At 40.4% G+C, this 23,129-nt stretch overlaps 1 protein-coding gene and 1 long non-coding RNA gene across 10 annotated transcripts in view; both read right to left on the bottom strand.

Moving 5' to 3' along the window:
- Nucleotides 1-9,137: 9,137 nt before the first annotated feature.
- Nucleotides 9,138-13,072, bottom strand: LOC111767574 (uncharacterized). Its single transcript, XR_002799356.2, has 2 exons — nt 12,095-13,072; nt 9,138-10,927 (listed from the first exon to the last, which is right to left on the bottom strand). It is a non-coding gene; the product is annotated as an uncharacterized lncRNA (long non-coding RNA).
- A 9,372-nt stretch (nt 13,073-22,444) lies between these two features.
- The window catches only part of ICE2 (interactor of little elongation complex ELL subunit 2), a 65,364-nt gene continuing 64,679 nt past the window's right edge, over nt 22,445-23,129 (bottom strand). For all 9 annotated transcript variants that reach the window (XR_011426125.1, XM_023627758.2, XM_001499811.7 and 6 more), the window contains one exon: nt 22,445-23,092. Coding sequence is in view for 8 of the 9 variants with exons in the window: in XM_023627758.2 (XP_023483526.2) it covers nt 22,970-23,092 (123 nt within the window). In the remaining variant the exon portion in view is untranslated. The remainder of the gene's footprint in view (nt 23,093-23,129) is intronic.

Genomic DNA, 23,129 nt, shown 5'->3' with positions numbered 1-23,129 from the left:
TCTTAAAAATTAAAAACTTTTTGTAACCACACGTGACTTGATCTTTATCCTGAGGCCATTTGTTACTTTACGAATCCTTCACTGGCTAGAATTCTGCTTGAAAATCAAGCATCTTTCTTTCAGTGCATGTTTTTTCTTGTACTTTATCATAAGCAGCTAAAGGAGGCCTTGGCATTTAAAGCAGTCTGCCTGGAAATCTCCTTGGCTAGATCCACAAGTTCGTTCATGTTACCACAGGCAACAGTAATTAAACATTCTGCCAATATATAACCTAGGTTGCCTTTTCTCCAACCTCCCATAACAAACTCCTCACTGCTCTTCCAAGCTCCACCCACAAACAGTCTTTTTTCTGGTTACTGCCTGGCAGTAAAGTCAATAGCATGTTAGGCCATTGATACAGCAACACTCCACATCCAGGTATTAATTTCTGTTTCAGTTACCTATTACTAGGAAATAAGCCACCTCCAAATCTTAGAGGCTTGAAACAACCACCACCATTTATCTGTTCATGATTCTGCAAAGGGCAGAGTTCGTTGGGTCAGCTCGTTTCTGGTCTATTTAGCATTAGCTAGGGAGGCCCAAATGAGGCTAAAAGATCCAAAAGGGCCTCTCTCCAGCAGGGCAGTTGCTGGTTTTCAAGAGTGAAAGTGGAAGCTGCCAGGCCCAGAACTGGAACAATGTCACTTCTGCTGCATTCTATGGGTCAAAGCGAGTCCTATAACCCAGATTCTAAGGAAGGGGAAATAGATTCCGCCTCCTCATAAAGGGAGTGACATATGTTTACATGGCGGAGCGAATTGTTGGGAACCACCTGCAGACAATCTACCAGAATCCTTAAACTAGTACGTGTCAGAGCTGAGGCTAGAATATATTTTTCTGCCTTTCAATCCACTGCTTTTTTCATTCCACCCTATTTCTTACATACCACCATCGCTTCAGTGAGACGCAGGCTATCCCCAAGTCTTTATATTATATGATTTAGACTCTCACTAACCATAAAGCTATTATTTCTTTGAGCCTCGTTATATACAATCAGTATATCATAATGTCTTATATTTGAAGAGGTGGCCAGAAGAGGAAAAAGATCTATCTGGAAAATCCAACACCCAAAGAATCAGCAAGAATAGAAAGAAAGAATAGGCAACATGGAAGATAGAAAATCATCAAGAAATAACTGAACACAATTTCTAGAACTGAAAACTATGAGTTTTTAGATTGAAAAGCCATAATAAGTGGAAAAACAAACAATCTCAAGGTGCGTTATCATGAAATTTCAGAACACTGGGTGGGGACAAGGAAAAGTTCCTGAAAGATTCCAGAGAGATAGAAAAAGGTCATATATGAAGAATAAGAAATAAGAATGGCATGATATTCAATACTCAGATCTCAGTTTCTAAATACTATTCCCCAGTAAAGAACCAGTTCTCCTGGAAGAAACACTTGGTTCCAGAGATGGGACAGAGACATACACGGTGAGCTTTGTGCTAAATGACTGATGGAAACATATCAAAAAGACATAAAAGCCAATTTAAAGGGTCTCTTACTGGTTAAAATTTGGGACAATTTGAACATCACATTGAGTAATGATAGGAATTGATTATATCACACTGAATAGTCTAAACCGATAGTTAAAAAATATCCAAAAAGAGGTGGGATAGGGAAACCTCTTATTCACAGAAGAATGCCAATATTATAAATGTGTCAGGAAAAATAAATATAAAAGATCATTATTTTGCAACAGGAATTCTACAGCAGCCAAACTATAAATCAAGAATGCATGCATAATAAACATTTTTCAAAAATGCTGTTTATGCCCTATGTGTTAGTTTTCCCGGGCTGCCATAGCAAATTACCATAAACCTGGTGACTTAACAGAAATGTGTTACAGTTCTAGAAGCCACAAGTCTAAAATCAAGGTATCGGCAGGGCCACACTCCCTTTGGAAGCTCTAAAGGACATCCTTCCTTTTCTCTCCCAGCTTCTGGTGGCTGTCAATATTCCCTGTGGTTGCATTACTCCAGTCTCTGCTTCCATCTTCACATGGCCTTCTCTGTTTCTGTGTCTTCCCCTCTTCCGTCTCTTATAAGAACACTTGTCACTGGATTTAGGACCAACATGGATAATTGAGGATGATCTCATCTTGAGATCTATAACTTAATCACATCTGCAAAGACCCTTTTTCCAGATAACGAAATACTCAGATTCTGAGGCTTAGGATGTAGACATGTGTTTTGGGGGCCACCATTCATCCCACTACACACCCTTTCTCAGGAGGCTTATGAATAATGTGCTCAACCAGGACAAGAGAATAAAGCAAAAATAGGAAGCATTGGATCCGGAAAACAGAGGATTCAATGCAAAAATAAATGAACTGAATTCCCAGAATGATGAGGAAGAGAGAACTTGGAACAACAGCTGTGCAGAGCAACCATTCTAGGTGAGAGAAGAGGACTGAGGGTCTAGCAAGGACGCCTCAAAAAGAGTGGGAGGAAGCAACTACCCAAAGAGTTTGAAGGCACTGAGAAGAAATTAACAGCTTCATTGGATGGTTTGAAAATGCACTAGTGAGAGTGACGAGGAAAATTGTCAAATGAAAAGCTCCAGGAAAACAAAAAATTATCGCCGCATGCTGTAAATTGAATGTTGGTATCCCCCCAAATTCATATATGGAGACCTAATGGTCCATGTGAGGGTGTTTGGAGATGGGGTCTTTGGGAGGTGATTAGGTCCGGAGAACAAGGCCCTCCTGTGGGATGAATGCCCTTATAAAAGAGGTCCCAGAGGGCTCCCTCACCATTCCTCCGTGTGAAGTTATAGGGAGAAGATGGCAGTCTATCAAGTAGGAAGGGGGTTCTCACCAGAGCTTGATCTTGGACTTTCCAGTCTCCATAACTGCGAGAAATAAATTTCTGTTGTTTGTAAGCCATGCAATCTATGGTAGTTTGTTGTAGCTGCCTGAACAGACAAAGACACAATGTATGATATTCTCCAAATTTGACCACCATATTTTTCATCCCATATGCTCTTCTAGGACCCTGCTCTTCCCCATCAAGAGGAGGAGTGTATGCTCGATCCCCTTGAATCTCATGACCCGTTGTGAATTATTGACCAACAGAAGTCATGTTATGTGACTTCTGAGGCTGGATCATGAATGCATTTCTACCTTGTTTACTTGGGACATTTGCCTTGGAATCCAGCCACCATGCCATGAGGAAGTCCAAGCAGCAGCCTGTGGAGGGGTTCATGTGGAGAGGAACCAGGGTCCTTAGTTGACAGCCAGGACCAACTTGCGAGCTACGTGAGCCATCTTGAAAATGGATTGTCTAGCCTCTCCTTGAGCCACCACAGCTGAGGCTGTGTGGAGCACAGACGAGCCTTCTCCACTGAGCTCTGCCCAACCTGCAGACTAGTGAGCAAAATAAATTCTTCTTGTTGTTTTAAGAAACCAAATTTGGGAGTGGTTAGTTCTGCAGCAATATGTAACCGAAACAGTTGTCATGAGAGGGCAATGTAAACACAGTACATTATATGGCTCAGGTTGTGTTTCTATAGTCATAATTCTATAAATAATATTTAGAGAAAGTCATGTAGCCATTTTGAGACTATGTGTGTGTCTGTATGTGAGGAGCAAAAGGCCTCGTTTTTCATCGTAGGCAATAGATAATATTCAAAACTGAAAAATTAAGGAAGATTAGTATCTTGTTTAGAAATATATTGGTGCAATCTCCACAAGAAATAGCTACAGGTGTTGAAAATGTTTGGCTTGGAAGCAGAAATTGTGGGTTTTGTGGATCAAGGTAACAGCTCTCCAGGAGTGTGTGTGTGTGTGTGTAAGCTATGATAGAAAGTACAAATTCCCTACTCAATATACATTCTGCTCTTCTCTCAACAACAAAATCCAATTTTTTTTGAGTGGACAGCAATATATTCAGCTAAAAGATTACATTTTTCAGCTTCTTTTGGAATTAGGTGTGGCCATTTAACCACGTTCTGGCTGAGAAGAAACCAAGGCAAAGTTAGGTAGGATTTCGAGAAAAGCTCTTTAAAGACAAAACACACAGTTGACATGGGTTTTTTGTTTCTGTTTTTGTTTTTGCCTTGAAACACTTTTTTCCCTCACTCTTCCTTTGCCTAATACTTGATGTGATAGCGGAGCTCCCTCAGTTACCATGGACCATGAGGGAAACTGGAAGATGGAAACTAGGCACAAGGATGGAAAATAAAAAAATCAAGGATGAAAACAAAGCTCGGAGCAACAAGTTATGAGGGGACTGTTTCCCTGGTGCATGTGAAACCATCCATTCAGCCCTGGACTGCTCTCCTCCAGATTTCTTTTACGTGAAAGAAAAAAATAAATTTCTACCTTTTGTAAATTACTTATTTCCAGTCTCTGTTACTAACAAACTAACTTAATCTGAGCTTATATAGAATTATATAGAGTTCTTGTGTAGGCTTTTAGAACTATTCACATGTATAAGTTGTGATAAAATTAGAGAGAAAGGGAGGAAGGAAGGGAGGGAGGAAGGAGGGAGGAAGGAGGGAGAAGGGAGGAGGAGAATCAGAGAGAGTGAGTGAGTGAGTGAACAGGCATGGGGCTTTGGAGTGAACCAGTTCCAGGTTCTCCTTCTGTTTCTGCTTCTTCCTGGCCAGGTGAAACGTTTGAAAACCTCAGTTTTCTCATTTGTGATGTCACAGGACTATTGTAAAGATTAGAGCATGTATGAAAAGCACCTGGTATATTGTAGGTGCTGAAAAAACAGTGACTAATTGATTGGCTTTTTGAGTGTTCTTGGTGTCTAGTCCTGCTGTACTCATAGTAAGACCTCAATAAACCCTTGTTAAATTCAGGTATCATGACCAAACCACACAGAAGACTCTTCATGTGAACAAACCACAATTTCTATTTTGTTTTGAAATGTTTCCAGGGAAACATCTGTAGTGACTCCAACCTCTTTCCCAGCTGGTTGGCACCTGAGCTAACATCTGTTGCCAATCTTTTTTTTTTTTTTCTTCTTCTTCTTCTCCCCAAAGCCCCCCAGTACATAGTTGTGTATTCTAGTTGTAGGTCCTTCTGGCTGTGCTATGTGGGATGCCACCTCAGCATGGTCTGATGAGCGGTGCCATGTCCGTGCCCAGGATCCGAATTGGCAAAACCCTGGGCTGCCAAAGGGGAGCACGCGAACTTAAGCACTTGGCCACGGGGCCAGCCCCTCAATTCGTTTTCTACAAGGCATCCAGAATGATCTTTCTAGGAAATAGTTCTGATTACATGACCCTCCCTGGAAACCCTTCTTAGCAGGGTCTGACCCGCCCTGACAGCCTCATCTCCCACATCTTCCCCTTCACTCCCACCATGCGCCACTCCCAGCACCTGTGTGCCTTTCTTTTTGCACTTTCCCACTTTCCTCATGCTGAACCCCACCTCCTCCTTCAAGCCTCAGAGCAAATATCATTTTCTCGTGAGGGAAAACCTTTCTCAAGCCCTTCAGGCAGATTTGGTTCTAATCTGTTTCTCTTAGCTTTTCTTTTATATACCGCTCCTCTCTCAGTTGTCAAGTTGTGTTATTTTTGTGTTTGTTGGTCTCTGCAACTAGGCAGGAGCTCCTTGGAAGCCAGGCATTGAGTTGTTGCCTGTTGTGCTGACGTTGTCTTACCCAGTACAGGCAACTACTGGATTTCTCTCCAGAAACGCATTACCTTGCCCTTATTCATACTTTTTTTTTTTTTTAAAGATTGGCACCTGAGCTAACAACTGTTGCCAATCTTTTTTTTTTTTTTTTGCTGCTTTATCTTCCCAACCCCCCCATACATAGTTGTATATCTTAGTTGCAGGTCCTTTCAGTTGTGGGATGTGGGACGCCGCCTCAACGTGGCCTGACAAGCGGTGCCATGTCCGCACCCAGGATCTGAACGCTGAGCCGCCGCAGCGGAGCGTGCGAATTTAACCACTTGGCCACGGAGCCGGCCCCTCCCTTATTCACACTATAACTCACCTGGCAAAAATTAAAAGGCTGACAGTATCCAGTGTAGTTGGAAATAGGTGCAATGGGAATTCTCATGTTATTGGTGGGAAGGCAATTTAGCAGTATCTATCAATAAAGTGTCATTGCCATTTGATTCAGAGTTTGCTTCTAGAAAGCTCTTCCAAAGAGAGAGTGATACATGACCACAGCCATAGGTGTATGAGGACATTTATTGCAGCATTTTAAGGTGGAAACACTTTAAGTGCTCATCAATGAGCTAAATTAAATTAATTATGGAATTTCTGTACTATGGAATGAAGCTGCTGAAAAGAATGGAGTAGATCAATATGTTCTGACATGAACGGATTTCCAAAATATAGTGTTCAGTAGAAGAACAAGCAGAACGTGAGTGTAAAATTGTGTCTTGCTGGCATTCTGTTACAATATTGATATGTACAGCATGATGGAAAATGTTTTGGCAACAAGTGTCCACCCCATCATGAGCCTTCTTATGTTAACTCCCTGGGACATTGGGATGCTTCCTGAGCTATAAGCATCTTAGTTTCTACCTCAGCACATTTTACTGCATTTTTACATTTTGGCAAGTCAGAGGATGAATATTTCAAATCCTATCAGCCTCTATTGTTTCTTCAAGCAGCATTTTCCACATAATTTGGCACAAAATATATACAAATACTTAGGTGCTAAGTATCTGCTATCAGTGGAAAAATCCTAATTCTGTAATAAAATATATATCTCTTAGCATTAGAGTATGCTCAAAATAGGACAGTATTTTTCATGTGAAAACACACACAAAAGAGATAACTGCACTTTGAAAGTTTTCATCTTTATTAATTGTCCACTACATACATTTTGAGTGTTTCGAATATTTTTTAAACTTTGAAGACCTTATGTTGTCTGAGCGAAAAAAAGTCAATTAGAATAATATGACTAATTTGATTCTACTTATGTTAATATTTACATGTATGCACATTTACATATGTGTGTGGGTGTGTGCATATATTTGACACACATATGTAAGGATATACCCCAAACTGATATTAGTTACCTATGGGGAAAGACAAAGATTGATGTATATGTGTAAAGGAGAATGTTCCCATTTTATTATATGCAATTTTTATATTAGTTGATTTTCTTAACAGTGAACACATATTACTTCTATAATTTTAAAAATAGTTGAAAAAAGCAAAAAGATACACAGCTAGTGAAAAAAGGGCTTCCTTCTTACACATTAAGATTATGACAGCCTGTGCCAGGCTTTGGGGAAAACTTTTATCTTCCTGATGGTATTTTTCATATAGTTTATTAAAGAAAAGACAATTTTAAAAACCTATAGAGGAAAAGCTGGATAGCGTAGCACCCTCTGCTGACAAAGAAAACACCCAATATTGTAAAATCTCGTTTGATTTTGATTCCTCTAATCAGAATCTATGATAATACAACGTAGGCAGGGCCAAAGGTTACATATTTCATACAGCGTATGAAAAAAAAGGGTTTGCTAAGCAAATTAATATAATAAATAAGATAACTTGTGGCATGTGGTTTATGGGAAGGGTAGAGTAGACCTCTTTATTCATTAACCCTGTATCTTTATCTCATGGTACGAGGACTGTCGATGTCTCAGGCTTCCCCATCAGGCTGGGAGCTCCTGTTCATCTTTGCAACTCCAGCACCTTGCCCAGTGTGAACCCATCACAGCCTCTGCATCTTTACAGCCCTGACTTTGTTGGATTGCACTCTATTTCTGGGTCCTGTGCCAATCATCACAGATGTCAGGAGGCAGAGGGGCTGGTCCTAACTCCTATCCTAATTGGGTGTACTTGGACAAATCCCTTAGGCTCTCTGATTCTGATTCTTATGTGCAAAATGAGAAAATCTTCAAGTTCTCTTTTAGCTCTAAAGCTCAATCCTTAATATGAAAACTTCATAGATTTAGGCACATTAATTATATATATGCACATGGATGTTACTAAACATAAACTAGTTTTATCTATTCATTAAAACAGGCCCAATAGGATTCCTAAATGGAAGTACTTTGAATAACAACTTTCTCTCTCTGACTATTAGATCAATAAATCGTTTTTATCAAATACGATTGACTTTCTTTCTCTGCATTCCATTTTTGTCCAAATTGGAAAGAGTATCCCTTGTGTAATTGAATATACCCATACAAAATTGTGGCTTTAATTCAGACTCTTTGAATCATGGGATCCCAGCATGTTTTTGGTTCCTAAGTTATTCAAATGTATAGCTGCGATTGAGAAAGATCACTTTAAAGTGAGATGAGGCCATGTAGAATATTATCAAAATAAAAATAACAGGCAACTGTTGAATATCTCTAATATCACAAAAGAATTTAGATTTCCATAATGTGAGCCTGTGATAACATACTTGGGTAACTAGATATGGGGATTTACACTGGGGACACACGTATGCAGATGCTATGACTATTGATAGGGTACAAATATTCCTCCCCACTCTGTAAGGGGCCATTGGCAAAGGGCAAGCAGTATGGGGAAGGTTTTGTAATGTAGGAGGTCAGAGCTGGTGCAGGGATACCATAGGAAGACATCAGAAGTTGGGGGAGAACTAAGCGAGGTACCAAGGGAGGAGCCAAGGACACTGTGATTCGTGAAAAAATTCAAAGGTCAAGAGCAGAGTCTGAATAGGAGATGAAGTCGAGGTTCTGCAGCTGGAACGACACAGAGGCAAGTAGGAGGGAAGCAAGGACTGTGGTAGACAGGTTGCAGATGTGGCTGAAATGGCATCCACTTGCCTCTGTGGCCCAAGGACAAGTGGATGAGGCTTGGCTGACACGTAGAGCAGACACTGATGCTAAGTCATCTCTGCCGTTTCTTCAAACAACACTGCAAAAGAGAACAAGAACAAGAAGGAAGAAGAGGGGAAGAGGAAGAAGACAACAGTGGAGGGGAGCATTGTGAGGGAGGACACTGTGCGACTGTGACACAGAGAGACACGCACTGAGAGGTCTGTACTCTTGACTTAGGCATTGCTATAATTTCTTAACAACCCCTTGTTAGTTTCTGCAGCTGGGAGCTGGACATTTTAGCCCAGATCCTCTGTAAGTTCTTTGCCAGCTCTTAAATTCGTAAGGCCTTGCTGAAACAGAGTTTCAAATTCTGTAAGACTCCATTAAAACAATCACTGAAGGATTCATAATCCAACTTTATTATTCAGGCAGTAGAATTTTTGTTCAACTCCTTAATACTTTGGCATCTGGTGCTCCTGGGGCCCTTGATAAGAATCCCTGATTGCCTTCTAAGAGGATGGATCTCAGGATTGTGGGAGAAGCAAAAGGTGAACAGACGGGAGAGCTGCTCTCATCAGCTCTAGTTGAAGTTTTTTTTTCTTTTCTTTTTTCAAACAAGAGGTTAGTCTTCTCCAAATCCCAATGCTCCACTCCCTAATTTGGAGATGAACCAGATGATTTCACCCGTCTTTCCCTTCTCTGGTTTCTATGATTCACTAGCTATAGCAACTAGGGAGGGGCAAAAAAACAACTCTAATAATCAGGTTATGTCACAGCTCAAAAGGAAAGAATGTAAGAAAAACTGTTAAGATTGTAAGAGAATGAAAAAAAAAATAACTCACAACACTCCTAACTCAGAAATCTTCCCCAAGTGGTCTCCCTATCTCCAGCACCCCCATCTTTCCTCTTTAAATATCAATTACATGAACATTGTCATTTATCAAGTATTTTACACATATTTTTCTAGGAAATTGATGAAATGCTTAATCTAGTACAGATAGAAGCTTAATTGGTTTTGATCACCTGCTGCCAGTATTTGTCTGCTGCAAAAATCAAGGAACACTCAAGACAAATTCACTCAGTTTAAAAACATCGGGTATCCACCATACGCCAGGCACCAGGGCAGGACTGTGTAACAGATGCATAATAGGAAAAAACATGCTAAGTCCAGCCTCAAGGTCTAGTGGGGGTACATAAGCAATTATAATTTGACAAATGTATCAGAAATAGAGTCAAACTGCTAAAAGAATGCCTAACTCTGTGAGGGGCAATAAACCATCAGAGAAAGGAAGTAAGGCATTTCATCTTGGTCAATGCATTTACAATCACTCCTAGCTGTTTGAAGTCATTGCGCAACCATAAAAGAGGAAATGTATCGTACACCAACGGATTCTATTTCTGCGGAAAGTGTCAGTGTAGAGAGGTGTGGCCGCTAATCTTTAAACAGACCGTTCCAGTATAAAAAGAGGTAAAAAGAATTAGTCACCGGAGAAGGTATATATTGATTTGATTAATGCCACCATTGTGAAATATTTTTGGAACTCCTCTACTTAGGTATAACCCTCAGATCCAAGGTGGATCCTGGCCCCTTGAGAGGAGTCTTGAGGAAGAGCTAAAGGTCATTCTGAGCCAAGGCTCGTGACCAAGAGGGAAAAGGATAGTAGGAGGAGAGGATACTGCCACCTGGGGTTAAATATACATGAAGCCATATCAGTCCTCACTTGATTACATTGTTCAATGGACTCAGCAGTATTTACTTTTCAGTTTTAAGGAAATTCGATCATTCTGATATGATGTCTGAAAGGCATATCTATCAGTCCAATAAAGCTTTCAGAGTTCCTCAGACACTAAATATTCAAAATCATGTAATGCTATTTAGGAGTAATTAATTTTTTTGGTGAAAATGTCCAAAAATATAGTGGACTGAAATGGAATCTTCAATAATGACATATTTTTTTTGGATGAGGTACTTATACACCAAAGACAGTCTCAAAAAACCAATACCCCATTGGTAAAAGAATAGCCAAGTTTGCTGCAGTTTCCAATGAATGACATCAGCCTGGCGTAGGTCACCATCAAAATGGATTCAGTTACCACCATCAATCCCTTTCCTCTTCCAGAGCCAGTGGCATTCCTGTGGGTATTGTGGAGAGCTGGAACACACTCCAGGCAGCTGAAGAGGAAAAGCAGGAGGCACAGAGTTAGCGGATGCAGAGTCAGTTCAGAGTCACCCCCAGCCCGTGCTCACAAGGGCTGACCACTCTTCTGGGGCTGAAGTTCTTCTTCCTTCATAAACAGAAATCATTTAGCAGAACGTTAATATTGTTTCTGCTAGGGGGTTAACAAATTAGTCTGTTAATAAGTTATGTACATAATAAAACTTTCTGCCTTGTATTGTTAACAAAAAAACATGATAGGGCCGGACCCCTGGCCTAGTGGTTAAGTTTGGCATGCTCCGCTTCAGTGGCCTGGGTTCAGTTCCCGGGTGTGGACCTACGCCATTTGTCGGTGGCCATGCTGTGGTGGCGACCCATACACAAAATTGAGGAAGATTGGTAAAGATGTTAGATCAGGGAGAATCTTCCTCAGCAAAAACAAAACAAAGCAAAACAAAACAAAACAAAAAACCATGAAGCCTTCATACTTTTGATATCAAACTGAAAAGGAATGGGTGGGGGACATGACCTGAGATCCACATAGGGTGGCAAAGCTGGTCTCCACATTACTATTAGCTTTAACTGGTTAAGCCCACTATTTTCTCTTTTTTTTTTTTTGCTGAGGAAGACCTGCCCTGAGCTGACATCTGTGCCAATCTTCCTCCATTTTGTATGTGGGACACCTCCACAGCATGGCTATTGAGCGGAGTAGGTCTGCACCTGGATCTGAACCCACAAACCCAGGCCACCGAAGCTGAGCATGTGGAACTTTAACCACTCAGTTGTGGTGCTGGGCCCCCAGTGCTCTCTTTCGAGGCTGTAGTATCCATTTTCAACATTTCAACATTAACAGAAATATCACACAAACATTAAAACATTCTGGGGAGGAGCTCACAGCATGACTTGCTGGGATCCTGAAGCCCCTGAAAGGAGGGCAACTTAGGTTTCAGTTTGGGCATCTGGCTCAGCTGCTTGGCTCACGTTATTTTTCTTTCCTATGCCCCAGAGTCCAAATTTTAAAATGTTAGGAGAGAGACCAAATAGGCAAAAGTAGCATTTAAAGAGTTACCCACCCTGTTTTAAGTGAGTTTCTTGGGAGGACTCCAAACTGTTTTCCAGATTTAGAGTGCACTTCCCAATGATATCGTTGGAATTTATGATAACTTTTACAAAGGAAACCTTACCCCATGTAGCCATAGAGGAAGGAGAGGCATCTGAACAGCTTGTATGAGGGTCTGTAGTACTTATCACCCTATTTCTGGCTCGTCCAACTCCAGGAGGTTTCAGATCTGCACCTTCTTTCTCATTGGCTTGGCCACGTTCTCACAAATGAGGCAGGCATATTTGGTCCCACAGAAACAAAGGTGACAGATTGCCAAGTAAGATTGATGACGCAACCTCAGGTTTAGGTTGAAAAATACCCTCTCCTATCTCCCTGGTCTCAGACTTCCCTGGTTTCTATTCTGCCCCCACAATCTATCCTACATATTACAGCCATCCTTTCCATTATACAAGCTTAACTGTGTTGCCCACCTCTACTGCCACCCCCCATTAAAAAGCCTCTGATTACTTCCCATCTCAAGACAACACCCACAGTCTCTAAGAAGGCACCCGGGGCTTTTTATTGACAAGTTCTCCCCAGCACCCTTTCTTAGGCTCCTTTTGGTCCCTTTAGCATAGGCATCCCGGCCAGGTCTTAGCCACACTGGATGTCCTACTGTCCCAACACGGTAGGCATGTTTGTACCTCTGCAACATCGATTATACGTGGTGCCTCAGCCTGAAATTTCCCTTCCAGTATGGCAAGCTTCTTTCAAGGTTTAGCTCAAATGACCTCTCTCATAGATTCGATCTGACAATACTTCACATTTATACAGTGACTTGCAGTTTAAAAAGAACTTTTACCTCCATTATGTACTGGAAGGCCACTAGAGCCTGTAGAATGTGCTGAGAAGGCACAAATATCTATATTTTACAGGTGAAAAGACCAAGGCTCAAAGAGGGGAGAAATATGGCCTTACAAATGGTGGAGCTGAGAGTCTAACACAACGCATCCTTCTGCACCTTTGCCTCTTCCAACAAACTCCAGCTCTGGGCTGCCTACTTCTAAGACGCAACCTCTCCTACTTCTCTCCAGGTTGCAACTGACAGTCTTAACATTCTGAAGACTTCCCAACTGACAGACGTGAATTCACTCCAGCACAGGCTCCAGCGGGGCAGAAGGCTTGGCTGACAGCAAACTCAGCACTCCTTTGTATGCAAAATGACATTTTGGCCTAGGGCACTTCCTAAGTTACATAGTCCTTGCTCCTTAGGAGTAAAAGTTTTCAGGCACTAGAGTGTAGCATTAAAAAAAAAGCCAAACTGAATTAGGGACTGACCGACCACTTTATTAGCCTCCCAACATGCACACATACCCGGAGACGGTCAAGCCTAATGCACTGTGATTTCAGTTTTCTTCACCCTCTTTCTGAACTCGGAAGAACTCATCTCATCATGAAATTTTATGAGGCTGCATATTGGCAGTGGACAGAGGCTATTCCCAGCTGCCCATTGTGGCACTTGGGAAACTAGAATTTGCATCACTTTCAGTGAGGCAGAGGACAAACATTATACTTGCAAAATGTATTCAATTATTTATCTTTCACATTAGTAAAACTACTGTTTGCATATCGTTGGGACCCCTTACTAAATAGTTAAAAATAAAACACAAATTCCATAAAATGCATTCTCTCTCTTAAGTTGTATAGAAACGTTAACTTTCTCATTCAAGTAAATAAAGAGATTGTAATGACTTGATCATTTATTCTGGACTCAAGATTTCTCACTTTTTTTTTTTCCTGAGGAAGATTGACCCTGAGCTGACATCCACTGCCAATCTTCTTCTTTTTGTATGTTAGGTGCCACCACAGCAGGGCCACTAACAGGAGTGGTATGGTTCCGAACCTCAGGTTCCACCAGGAACCGAACCCAGGCCACCAAAGCAGAGTGCGCTGAACTTAACTACTGGGCCACCAGGGCCCAGTCTCATGGAGGATTCTGCAGTCAGTAAGACTGTTCCCTGGACACAATATCCTCTTTTATTTATTTGGAGTCTCATCTAACAGGCTAAAACTGAAAAAAAAACCTTATAGTTTCAGGAGCCTAAGTTGGGTAGAGGTTTGTGGAAAGACCTGTTTGCAAACTATGGAGGGTTTGTGTTTCCTTGATGTTGGAGAACATCACCTACCGGGGAGGCCTTGAGTTGTGTAAATGAGCGGGCTGCTTCTCAGCTTGCCAGTGGTTGGCCACAGGGCTCTCCCTTTGATAAGATAAGGATTTTTTTTTGTTTTTGGCTGCCCCAGGAAGAATCACAGACTACATGTTCCTGTCCACACAAGTTCTGGCTGCCAGGTAGGATGTTTTTAAGAGGTTTTGCAACATGGTATCTTCCAAATCGTTAACTCTAACCTGAATTTGTGCTTCTTTTGTTGCTCTTAGTATTGTAAAAATGTATCCCAAACATAGAGAAAGCTCTTCCTTTCTTGAGGGGTGACTGGTGTGGCCTTTAATAAGTTTTTAAATTTCTTTTCTTGTGCAGGGCTCATAGCGGCCCATAGACTTGCCCTTGTAAGTAGGGAGGTCTAAGATTGAGGTGGAGACAACCTAGTTACATGCTGGTATGGGGGCCCAGGGCAGGCTGCCCCCAAATATCCCACAACAGTATATAGATTTTTTTCTTTTCTTGAAAGATTGGCCCTGAGTTAACATCTGTTGCCAACCTTCCTCTTTTTTTTTTTTTCCTCCCCAAAGCCCCAGTACCTAGTTGTATCTCCTAGTTGTAGGTCATTCTAGTTCCTCTATGTGGGATGCTGCCACAGCAAGGCTTGATGAGTGGTGCATAGGTCCATGCCCAGGATCCGAACTGGCAAACTCTGGGCTGCCGAAGTGGAGCACGCGAACTTAACCACTTGGCCACGGGGCCAGCCCCAGTATATTGATTATTTTGAATTAAAGTTACTTGAGGAGCAAAAATGGCGTTCTGACCCTTCTATCTCCGTTCCCCCTGAAAGCATGAAATAAATCTCCCACGTGAAAGGTACTCTCCTTTCATCCTTATCAGCAGAGCTAGGAATTCAGGGCCTGGAAGCTTGCATAAACAAACCTTACTAATTTACTTCCTGAAGCCTAAACTCTGCTTAAATTCCTTACTAATCACATATCTCTAATCTAAAGTTCTTTGTCCTGTCATTCCTCACAAATTTACTGTTTCTTTGCATAAAAGATATATATATGGTCTGCTTTGTTCACTCTCCGAGCATCGTCTCTCTCCATCATCTCCAATACGTACGTATCAAACTAGGTTTTCCTCCTGTTTGGGTCTGGTGTCAATTTTATTATTAGTCCAGCCATAAGAACACAAGAAGGGAAGAAAGGGGATTGTCTCCCCCTAGACATGTGTATGGGGAGCTCATAGGTATCAGCCCAATTTAATACGTATTGATGGAGCATCTGGAGTTGGCCTAGCCCTGTGCTTGGTCTTGGGTTAGACACACAGCTGTATAAAGACACAAACATTGCCTGGGAGGAACTTAAAATCTGTTTAGGGATGTACACAAAGTACTTGAAAGAGAATAATGTAGGATAATATCTGAGACTTAGAGTCTGTGCTGTTACAATAAGTACGGTAGGAATTTAGAGGAGAAAAGCCTTTCAGGAGTTTGAGTTGTAAGGAAAGTTTCATGCCCCAGATCCTAAAAACAGGAATCCCTGATTTCCCCCCACTTCATTTCAACACTTTTGTCTTTATGCCTGATTGATTGATGAATCCAATAGCCTTTTACTCCCAGTCTTCACCCTCCTTGACGTGCCTATAGTACCTGACACTGTGAATTACGCCCTTTTTACAGAGTTTTTATTGTGAAATAATCTCAAATTTATATAAAAATTACAAAAATAGTACGTATAGTTATTACATAGCTTTCATCAAGACTCTCTGTTCACACTTCTCTGCCCAAATCCTGCAGTTTGAGAATAAGTTGCAGACACGATGCCCCAGGACCAATCTATACTTCAGCGTTTATTTCCTAAGTAGAGGGGCAGGCTCTGACAAAACCACAGCAAAATCAGGAAATTAATACCGACACATTACTACCATGCAATCCACAAACTCCATTCAAGTTGTGCCAATTGTTCCAATAATTCCCGTTAATGGACTAGAATCCAAACCAGGATCGCGAGTCACAGTGAATCCTTAAGTGAAACAGTCCTACAGTGCTTCCCTGTCTTTCACGACCCTGACATTTTTGAAGATTGTTGACCAATTACTGTCTAGACTAGTGCCTCAACTTGTGTTTCTCTATTTCCTCATGATTTATGCATATTTGGCAGGAATATACCACAAAAGTGATGTTGTGCTCTTCTTGGTGCATACCAAGAAAGACACATTGTTGATTTGTCTTATTAATGGTGATACTAATTTTAATCACTTGGTTAAGATAGTTTCTGCATGGGGCCGGCCCCATGGCCGAGTGGTTAAGTTCATGCGCTCCGCTTCAGTGGCCCAGGGTTTCACCGGTGGATCCTGGGCGCAGACATGGCACCGCTCATCAGGTCACGTTGAGGCGGCATCCCACATGCCACAACTAGAAGGACCCACAACTAAAATATACAACTATGTACTGGGGAGATTTAGGGAGAAAAAGCAGGAAAAAAAGATAGTTTCTGCCAGGTTTCTTCAGCATTAAGTAAATAAGTATGTTATACTCATTAATAATAACAACTATGTTGTAGGGAGATTCTTCAAGACAATGTAAATATTTCTATTTGCCATCAAATTTTCACCCACCACATTTAGCATCCTTTGATGATTCTTAGCTAAATGATTATTACTATAATGGTTGCAAATTGGTGATTTTTCTAATGCCATCATTCCCTCTAGATTTACTGGTTGGCATTCTCCTGTAGAACAGAGTATTCTCTTCTTCCCCATTTACTTATTTATTCATTGATATCAGTATGAGCTTGTGGATTACTAGTTTGCTCAAGGATTACAACCCATTACTATCATTATTTCATGCTGAAAGTTTCTGAGACCTGGCAACTCCTTTAGGCTAGCTCCTGTGTTCTTTCGACATGCACCCACCATTCTTTGAGCACTTTCTTCCTTTCTGGTGCAAGACAAGGTTGTAGGTTCATCTTGTATTTTCCCTGCCCCAGTCTTGGAATTAGTAATTTCTCCAACGACCCCTGATTTCTTTTAGTGAAGAATGAGATTTAGAAACCAAGATCTGGGTGCTAGGTGTGCTCACTGCTACTAGAGTATCATTGCTTCCAGACCCTATCAGCAGAACTAGGAAATAATGTATGCACATGTACACAGACACAGGTTCATCTGTTTCTCCATCTCTATGTATATATTAAGTACCATGAGCTCATTCTGATACTTCCAATTCTAATCCAACACCACAGAGTTTATTCCTGCCTTTCTCTTTCCCATTATTCTCAATGTATTTATTTGCTCAATTAACCTGGGATGTAACCAAACTCCCAGCCCCTTGCCCCAAATGAAGGGCAAGTAGAGGAAAATAAAGAAAGGAAAGGCCAGCTTGGTCCCAGACATGCCAGCCTGTTTCCTGGTGTATCTGCCTAAATGTGGGCCCCCAGCCTTCCTATCTATTTCTCTCCGCTAAGTTGCAGACCCACATTTTCAGTCTATAGTTTCTGTAGGACATCACCTTAATTGTACTGCTGACATCTGGTTAAAAACATTAACTAGTTGTCTTTTCATCTCATCCATATTCTTCTTATAACATTTTTACTTAAGTCAGTGGTAGGACTCAGGCTGAAAACTTCAGTTGTCTTAGAAACTTCTCACTTCATAATTCCACACATGCAAGCTATTTCATACGCTGTGACCTTTAATTCATCTTTGTATTCCCAACACCTAGTGTCCCAGTTGTGACTCAATGTTATATAAGGTAAATGTTCTTTTTTTTTAATTCTTTGAGATGTATATGGAGTTCTAGACCATTATTTCATATCAACATCTTTTTTTTTTTGGCAAGGAAGATTCCTGCTGAGCTAACATTTGTTGCCAATCTTCTTCTATTTTGTATGGGGGATGCTGCCACAGCATGGCTTGTTGAGTGGTGGGTAGGTCTGTGCCTGGGATCTGAACTTGTGAACCCCGGGCTGCCGAAGCAGAGCATATGAACTTAACCACTAGCCTACCGGGCCGGCCCCTGAGGTAAACATTCATTTTCAGGGTAGGGTCAAATCTGATAGCTGCTAATGGCTTTCCAATCTACACCTTTTCCATCACCTGCTATTTGTATAGTTAACATCTCCTTGCCATAAATCTTTCTCCTCTCTAAATAATCCTTTATATTGTTAACTTTCCTGAAATTGATGTTATTTTTCTCAAAAAGTCTTCAATGTCTCCTGTTTGCCTTCAGAATCAAATCAAATTCTCTGGGAATAACAGTCCATCCCTTCCACTATCAAGCTCTAATTTACCTCTTCAACTTCATCTTCCATTTATCATCTTTTGCCCCCATGCTTGTTACACGAGCATATTTGCCATTTCCTAAAACCAGCACTTTTCATATGGTTTTCCCTCATCCTGCAATGCTCTGCTTCCTTTTTGTTCATATTAATATTGTACCTGTCTCTCAAATACAGCTTAAAGGTCATTTCTACCAGGAATTTCTCTTACTTCCAAGCATCCTTCTTATTCCTATACATTACTGTGCCACCTGAACATTCTGCTCTGTATTATAGCCAACTGTGCATATCTGGCTCCCCAACTAGATTAGAAAATACCCTTAAGGCAGAAACCAATCTTATTTATCTGTAAATCCCAAGAGATTCGTATGATGTATTACATCCAATAGATGTTCCAAGATGCATTATCAACAATAGAGGACAGGCAAGTTTTCGACAGGTGATAACAAATCCAAGCAGAGGTAGCTTCATGTGCAAAAACATGCAGGCAGGGACAAGAATGGCTAATTCACGTGTTGGTAGAGCCTGACTGGAGCAGATGCTGCATTAATGCAGTGCTTGAAAGAGACCTGAAACCCCTGGCATCAGTATGTCACTGCCTTAGTGGAGTGTGACTCTTTAAGATTAACATGCACATACTCTCCTATGCTGTATGTTTTGGGGTAAGCAAAATCTAGGATAGGGAGTACAGAAAAGATTTCTTTTTCCCCTCCAAAAAATGTATATTCTCAACAAAAGGGAAGGAGTAATTCAATTAACTAATCACAGACTCTAGGTTTCTTCACTTTCAAAACAGCCATTAATTTACACTCAGAATGCCTTCGTCCCCAGTTCCTTAACCAGGTTATCCCATGCATGTACAGCAATAAAAAACAACTCTTTTGTACTTCCTTGCTTGATCGCTTTCTAACAGTAGCTCATATGTTGAAAGTAAACATATATGCCAAGGCGACCCCTTAACTGTTTGAATCTTCCTATTTGATGAGGGAATCTAGAGACCTGGCCTAGAAATATACATCTTGGCCTCGACTCTTTCAGTAAGCTTTGCTCAGCAGATCAGACCCAAACCCCAGAGGCTTCTGAGTTCAAAACTCAAATTATCAACTATCTTTGACGTCGACTGTTTCTGTCTCATATTTAACACATTGGTAATAAGACATTTCAGAAGAAAGTATCCTTTCTTTTCTCTCCATCCTACACCTAATTCTTCCTCTATATCCCTAAAATGTTTATGGCATTTGTGGTGGTTTAAAAAATGTTTACAAATTAATTTTATATTTCTCCTTTCAAGAGGTGGAGCTTGAGTGCAGACTGTGATTTACTTCTAACAAGAATGTGGCAGAAGTGACACTATTTGACTTCCAAGACTAAAAGACACTGTGGCTTCCTCACTCTCTCTTGGATTGCTCACTGGAGTAAGCCAGCTGCCGTGTCACGAGGACACCCAAGCAGACCTATGTAGAGGTACATGCAGGATGAGTCTTCCTGCCAACAACCAGTGAGAGACTGAGGACTTTCGCCAGCACCACGAGTGAGCCTTCTTGGAAGCAGATGCTCCAGCTCCAGTCAAACCTTCAGATGACTGCAGCCCTGGCCAACAGTTTGACTGCAACTTTAGGAGACCTTCAGCCAGAGGCACCCAGCGAAGCTGCATCTGGACTCCTGATTCACAGGAACTCTGAGATGATAAATGTTTGCTGTTTTAACTAGCTAAGTTTTGGGGTAATTATGCAGCAACACATAAGCAATATTGCATCCAAACCCAGAATCCAAGGAAGAGAAATGGTGAAAGGAAATGAACACTTTAATTGAACTCTCTTCCTACTCTAACCACACTCCTCTTCCTACTTTCTCAAGGAGGAACACAATTATTTACCTGGTATCCCAAATGAGAAACCTAGAAGTCATATTTGACTCTACCTACCTAGTGTATCACCAAGTTATTTTCTTCTCCTGTCGCTTGAGCCTCTCCTTACTCTTACTGCTTTATATCAAGGCCTTTACTATTTTCCAGTTACTACAACACAGCCTTTCTAACGTTTCTATTTCACCACAGTCTTTCCCAGCTCCATTCCATTCTCTAGACTAATGCCAACAATACCTTTTTCAAAAACATATCTGATTCATCTGAATCATATCTGATTCATTAAAATTCACTACTAGTTGCCACATTGCAGAGGACAAAATTCAAATGTCATAGCATGGCATGTCTGCTCCTGTCCTAGAGCTTTTTCTCTCATCTCCCATGTTCACAGCCTATAATCTGGCCATCCTTCACCTTTGCATATGCTGCTTTCTTTCTGTGTGGAAGATCTTTCATTCTTTCCTTATAACTCCTTTTCATATTTCTTTAAAAGACTCAGCTCTAGCTCCATCTCAGAAAACATTCCTTAATTATTAAGACCAGGTTATGACTTTCTTATATTACTTTATCAAAGCACTTATCACACAGATCAGTACTGTGTCCTCCACTAGACTGTGAGCTCCGGGAAGAGGAAATCTATCCCTGAAACCTAGACATTCACATATTCAACCTCCATCTACTAAGAAACTACATGACAGACACTATGTTAGGTGTCTGTTACATAATAGTGAACAAAACCAATATGCCCCCGCCCTTGTACAGCTTGTAGTGTATTCAAGAAGAATTTCGATAGTAAATGAAAAAAAATATTGTGATATGTGGAAAAAGAATGCTATGAGACAGTAACATTGGGGACCTACTGTAGATTGCATGGCACACGGATGAACTAAAACATTTACTGAATTAAACGTTTTCCAAGAGGTATACATAAATTACACCTTTAGCATGGAGGTGTAAGTGGGCCAGGTGCATCACATCCTTGCCAACACTGAGTCTTTGTTTTTTTCCTTAAAAAAAAATCTTTGCTCGTATTGCCAATGTCATTTTGTTGCTTATACACTCTCAGTACTAAAAATCAAGAAAAAGAACACAAGATACGTTCAAATATACATCAAGAGAAAAATGCTTGACTAAGCACAAGTGAAAAACTAAGACCAGCTTTATATATATTATCAGGGTTACTGAAATGTTTGGCTAAGATTATTTCAAAATAATCACTTGCAAGATCACACATTTTACTAAGTAAAAAGTAGTATTAAAAAAGTGAAAGTCAAGTCTTTGTGGTATCCAGAAGTCTGAAGAAATCACTGTCTAGCTTTTTGAAAAGAGCAAATTCCAAGGGAATCCCTGCCTCTCCCTTCACTCACTGCCAAATGATTCACAACTAAAACACTCTGGGATACGGGAGTATGCAACCAAGCTAAAAACATCGAGCTAAACAGAAAGCTCAATGCTTCGAAAAGGGAATGGCAGGACGGGAAATTATTATTAGAATACATAAAACAATTTTACTAATAATTACTCACTAATTAAAAAATTTACAACTGACCAAAAAAAATCAAAAGAAAAAAAACTTAGGAGTTGAAGATAAAAATATTCAACTGTTACTTAATAATAGTGAGAAAATTTCTAGGACTAATTTCTTATACTAATGTAAAACACATAAAAAAATTCCAAAAGCAAAGCAAATATTGCCTTGGATTATAAGATTTGTATTTTACAAATGACACATATTTCTGAAAACTTTAGTGCACTTTAAAGAACGGGACACAAAAATTAAGTAAGTCCACTCCTTAAGTCCAAACTGGCTACAGTAATTATCAGCTGATCATGCCCGTTTCCAAATTCACCTATGTGGTCCTGGAAAATTTAAATGAACTAGTATAGATGAGGAAAAAACAGCTTATGTTTTACCATATGTTAGATGAAATAATGAGATTTTTCTGGAAATCATGCTCACCTCTTTGCTTTCAATAGTACATTTCAATACTCACCTAGAATTTGATCCAAGAGGAAGAGGCATTCGTCACCAAACCAGTTACACCACAAGTTTTCTGGTTTTTTTTTTTTTTTTTTTTAACAAACTGATGGTTACCCAACAAGAAATTGTTAACTTGTGACTGTGTAGAGGCAGGGAGTTTATTTTTAATTTTAGTTTTTGGCTCCTGCAATGGAATTTCACCAAGTTTTTAAAGGTATTAACTTTATTAACCTGCAACAATCATTTTAAAATAGTATATAAAAACTGTCACAATAGATCAGAAACAAGGTTTACATTGCTCAAAATTCTGACAGTGGCAAGATTTAACGTTTTGAGCCAATCTCAAAAGACTGGTGATATAACCCAAATTATTAACATAACATACAATGATAAATATTGTTCTTGAAAAAGCAAATTCTTATTTATGATTTTTGGAAAAGGTCAACTACAAAAGTATTTTACTTCTCTACATAGTTCCCTGTCATGGTAATGTTAAGACATATCTAGACTTTCCTCAAACGTCAAGTATTAAGAGTATAATATTCTATCTGAGTTGAAACATTCCTTCATACGGCCAATATGCTTTTTCAAGGCACTCTAAGAACTCTCAAGGACACTAAAAGAAAAACGTTCATCTTGTCTACTAATCTTTTAGGTTTATTTCCCCTCAAGCTTTTCTAAATTCAACACTGTTATAACTGGTTTTTCTTCATTTTCCATGGTAGAGTCCTTAAGTTATTTTTCTTTTATTTGGAGCCACTCCTTCATTTTCAACTTGCTGAGCAGGCAGGCTTTTGGTTTCCATGGAAACTGGATTCCTGCGGCTGCGTGTAGGCATTCTCGTTCCACCAACCTAAGAGACGAAGCAAAGAACAGAACAGCTTAACACG

The sequence above is a fragment of the Equus caballus genome, chromosome 1, assembly GCF_041296265.1.
Source record: "Equus caballus isolate H_3958 breed thoroughbred chromosome 1, TB-T2T, whole genome shotgun sequence".
Lineage (NCBI taxonomy): Eukaryota > Metazoa > Chordata > Mammalia > Perissodactyla > Equidae > Equus > Equus caballus.
The sequence above is the reverse complement of the archived record's forward strand: the minus strand, read 5'-3'. Positions and strand labels throughout refer to the sequence as shown.